This window comes from Rutidosis leptorrhynchoides, chromosome 3 (genome assembly GCF_046630445.1).
Source record: "Rutidosis leptorrhynchoides isolate AG116_Rl617_1_P2 chromosome 3, CSIRO_AGI_Rlap_v1, whole genome shotgun sequence".
NCBI classification, from domain to species: Eukaryota; Viridiplantae; Streptophyta; class Magnoliopsida; order Asterales; family Asteraceae; genus Rutidosis; species Rutidosis leptorrhynchoides.
The window spans coordinates 100,766,000-100,770,144 of NC_092335.1; the positions used below are offsets into that span (position 1 = coordinate 100,766,000).

General features: G+C 36.9%; 1 protein-coding gene across 1 annotated transcript; it reads right to left on the minus strand.

The window, feature by feature from the left end:
- Positions 1 to 386: 386 nt before the first annotated feature.
- On the minus strand, positions 387 to 3,711 carry LOC139896570 (formate--tetrahydrofolate ligase-like). Its single transcript, XM_071879213.1, has 5 exons — positions 3,562 to 3,711; positions 2,885 to 3,034; positions 1,498 to 2,673; positions 914 to 1,060; positions 387 to 830 (listed from the first exon to the last, which is right to left on the minus strand). The coding sequence occupies exons 1-5, from the start codon at positions 3,709 to 3,711 to the stop codon at positions 555 to 557; spliced, it is 1,899 nt and encodes a 632-aa protein (XP_071735314.1). The 3' UTR covers positions 387 to 554.
- Between the last annotated feature and the right edge of the window lie 434 nt (positions 3,712 to 4,145).

A 4,145-nucleotide genomic window follows, 5' to 3' on the forward strand; every position in this document is an offset into this window, starting at 1 on the left:
ATCAATCGGTGGTCATTTAAAACTTACGAAAATACAATGCTAAAAAAGCATTTGAGCAAACTCTTCTTTTCTCAAGTCAACCAATATAAGATTTAATGAGCTGGTTTCGCTAAATCTTGAAGGCATCTAATACATCGACTAATGATGTGTTTGTTTACCTCTTAATTCAATGGTTCAACACTGAATATTGAACCATTCAGCACTCAACACGATTGTTTTCGTACCTCTCAATGACATGATGCTGAATGGTTCAAAATTTCTGAACCATTCAGAGTTGAAACACACTATCATTAATCATTGAACACTTAAATTTTGTGTAATATCTTACTTAAATCATATATGTTGAACACTTATCAAACAAGTATATTGAACTTTTTATTCATACAAAACGTTATAACGTTATAAGGTAATTTGACTTCATTCATATCATTCATTTAACGCTTAATCATTCAGTTTTATCAAACGCACCCTAAACAAATTGTGTAACTTCCTAACTCAAACTTCAAAAACAACACGATTATTCAGATGAGTACAGTTTGTACCTATAGCAAGTTTCATGAAAGTCCTTTTACTTTTCCAGTAACATCATCAAGATCAATGTCATAGAAACAAGGTCTGGTAGGAAGCCCGGGCATGGTGCTGATGGTCCCCACCAACGGATAAATAAAACCCGCCCCAATGCTTGCCCTTACGTCCCTAATTGGCAACACAAATCCTGTAGGTGCTCCTTTGGCACCAGGATTATCTGAAAACGAGTACTGAGTTTTCGCCATACAAATCGGTAGTTCTGAGAATCCTTGCTTGGTATACATGTTAATCTGTTTTTCAGCCTGCAAGAAATGGCAAACGAAATTACACATTTTTTTTTCTTAAGTTGAAGAACAAATGAAATTCATTACTCATTAGTGAGTACCTGTTTAGAGTATTCAACACCACTAGCACCATACGATCTTGCTATAGATTCTATCTTGTCTTCAATGCTTGCCTCCAAAGGATACAAGAACTTAAAAGGTTCGTTACAACTTTCACAAGCCTTTTGAACAGCAATACCGAGGTCAATCTGGTAAAATCATAGAAGATGTGTTACAACTTAAAATTTATATGTGAATGGGTAATTAAGCTCTTCCTTATATCTTTGTTGAAACCACCACAAGATAGCCTAGTGGTTGACGCCCTTATATCTCAGTTTAGATCTCAATAGAAAATTTTCTTGGCGTGAACAAACGAGAGGGTCGGAAACGGTCAAAACACATCCAAAATATGTAATCAATAATATAAATTATTATTGAAAATACACATATACACTGATTTATTAAGACATTAAGACCACCCGCAACCGCAACTGTGACTGCTGACATGGTGTCAGATTTTGCACTTTTTGAAGAAAAAATTGTTTTTTGACTGTGACGTGGCAATCTCAGTTTTTGAAGTTAAATAGTGGTGCGTGTTAAATTTTTCCATCTGTATTTAAAGTTGGAAGTTTATAACTGAACTAACCGCTCCTTTTCCACCATGGGCATGATGAGTGCAAACGACGGCATCATATGCACCGGCGCTTAATGCCGCCGACCTCACGGCTCCTATTTCTGCATCTGTATCAGTTGAAAACTGGTTAACCGCCACAACAACATTTACACCATAAGCCTTTGTATTCTTAATATGCCTAACCAAGTTTACACAACCAGCTTCCACAAGATCCACATTTTCATTAACATAAGCGGGGTCCAGCGGCTTCCCAGCAGTTACTGGCGGGCCACCACCATGCATCTTTAAAGCCCGAATAGTCGCCACAATTATAGCACATTGAGGTCTTAAACGACTATAACGACACTTTATATTTATAAACTTTTCGATACCTATATCACATCCAAACCCTGCTTCGGTAACAACAAATCCACCCGGGCCCACTAGCTTCAACGCGATTTTATCAGCCACAATAGACGAGTTCCCATGGGCAATATTTGCAAACGGGCCCGCGTGAACAAAAACCGGGGTCCCTTCAAGAGTTTGCATTAGGGTCGGGTTAATAGCATCTTTCATTAGTACGGTTAACGCACCACCAACACCGAGATCGTCGGCCGTAACCGGATCACCGTTTCGGCTATTACCAATTACCATTTTCCCGAGCCGATCTCGCATGTCGGCTAAAGACGTAGTGAGGGCTAAAACCGACATTATCTCACTAGCAACCGAAATATCAAAGCCTGTTTCCCTCATCATCCCTTTCTCATCTGGGCCCTGGCCCACCGTTATTTTCCTTAAAAAACGGTCATTTACATCCATAACCCTCCTCCAAGTAATGGTTTCCGGGTCAATATTGAGCCTTGCAAATTTCTTGATTTCGTCTAAAGTAAGATCATCAGGTTTGGTTTTCATTATACCTAGTTTTTTTAAGCGTCTATACATAACATCGTTAAATTTTCGGTAACCTTGTTTGTCTGGTACACACAATCGACTAAAAAGAGCATTATCTGATTGTGTTGATTCGTGAAACATTCGTGTGTCGATGGCAGCTGCTAGAAGGTTGTTTGCAGCAGTTATGGCGTGAATATCACCTGTCATATGCAGATTAAACTCGTCCATTGGGATGACTTGACTGTAACCGCCACCAGCGGCCCCACCTTTTATGCCAAATGTTGGCCCTTGTGATGGTTGCCTTAGGGTAGTCACAACCTAACAGCACAGGTGACAATCAAGAACTATATGTTAATGTGCAGAAACAATACAGATGATATAATGGGCGGGTCATGCAGGTCGAATAAAGGGTCCATTTTTTGGTTTGGGTTAAAGCTGGCCAGACCATGTTGGGTTGGTGTGCAACTCGACCCGTTCATAGATAAATGGGTTGAAATTGCCATGTCAATAAATTAACAAAAGGCGTTACCTTTTTGTCAAGAAAAGCTCCCAAAGCTTGACACAAACCAACTGTAGTTGTCGATTTTCCTTCTCCAAGTGGTGTTGGTGTTATTCCTCCCACAACAACATAATACCCATCTTTTCGTCCTTTAAGTTCATCGATCACAGGCAATAAAACCTAAAATATTCACATAAAAATCACAACTTTATCAATGCATGATACATTTCACAGGCAATAAAACCTAAAATATTCACACACACACAACACTCACAATAATATTGATACTTGTTACATTTAAAAATTCAATTTTTTGGTCAAATCATACCAATCAATAACTATATACACAAATTTGTAAGAATGTGAAATTAGAACCAAGGCATTGCTATGCATGACATATTGAAAGTGGCTATCTAATAAACAAGAACACTAAAAATATCTCCTTTTCTGTTTGATGCTCAACAAATTTTGATAATTTTGGAATGTACCTAAAAATTGCCCATTTCAAAAATGTAAATAAAACACAAATTAAGTTTCATTGGTATTATTACTACACAATCAATATAAATTATAAATAAATTAATAAGAATAAGATAATAAAAGGAATGATAATATAACACAAATTAAGTTTCAATATCCAAAATTCTCATTCACCAACATTACTATTATTATGAAATAAATTAGTAATCGTATAGATAAAAACGTACCTTGGCTTTATATTTGCCATAAAGGTCATAATGATTAGGATTAAGGTTAAGCTTTTTAGCAATCTCTGAAATGTGATGAGGCTGTACGGAATTAGCAATGTCTATATCTGCTGGAACAGGGGATACCACTTTCAATGTCATTGCATTCATTTTTACGTTGTATATATTTAAGACGAATAAAAAGAACTAAAATTTAATTAAAAGAAAAGCAGAAGAAATTGGGTTTATGATTGAGGAATGTGGATGAAGAAGGGTTGCGTGAATTACATGCGGAGGTTTTTGGTGAACCGATAACAGTGACTGTGTGACACTTGCATCATAAGATGACAACGTGCGGTGTACATCCTAAAAATAAAATTAATTTACAAAAACAATCCCTAGAGTTTCTATTACTGTACTTTATCTGACCTTTATGAGGATATAACTCACATAAGTGAGGTCTCGGTTGATTCCACTTCCTTTAGCTACTCAGATGTTTCAGTTCGAAGCAAGACTCGACAAAACAGAAAGTATAATAGTACTTCGTCCTTTCCTGAAATGAAACTTTCATGTTGGAGCATGATGTTAAAACCCGTCCTAATCCA

Bases quoted from the DNA above. Each gene is read 5' to 3' on its own strand.
- LOC139896570 (XM_071879213.1), bottom strand. From the start codon at position 3,711: ATGAATGCAATGACATTGAAAGTGGTATCCCCTGTTCCAGCAGATATA. The intron at 2,674-2,884 runs GTAACGCCTTTT...CTGTGCTGTTAG, and splicing joins GAGCTTTTCTTGACAAAAAG to GTTGTGACTACCCTAAGGCA. The intron at 1,061-1,497 runs GTTAGTTCAGTT...TGATTTTACCAG, and splicing joins CCCATGGTGGAAAAGGAGCG to ATTGACCTCGGTATTGCTGT.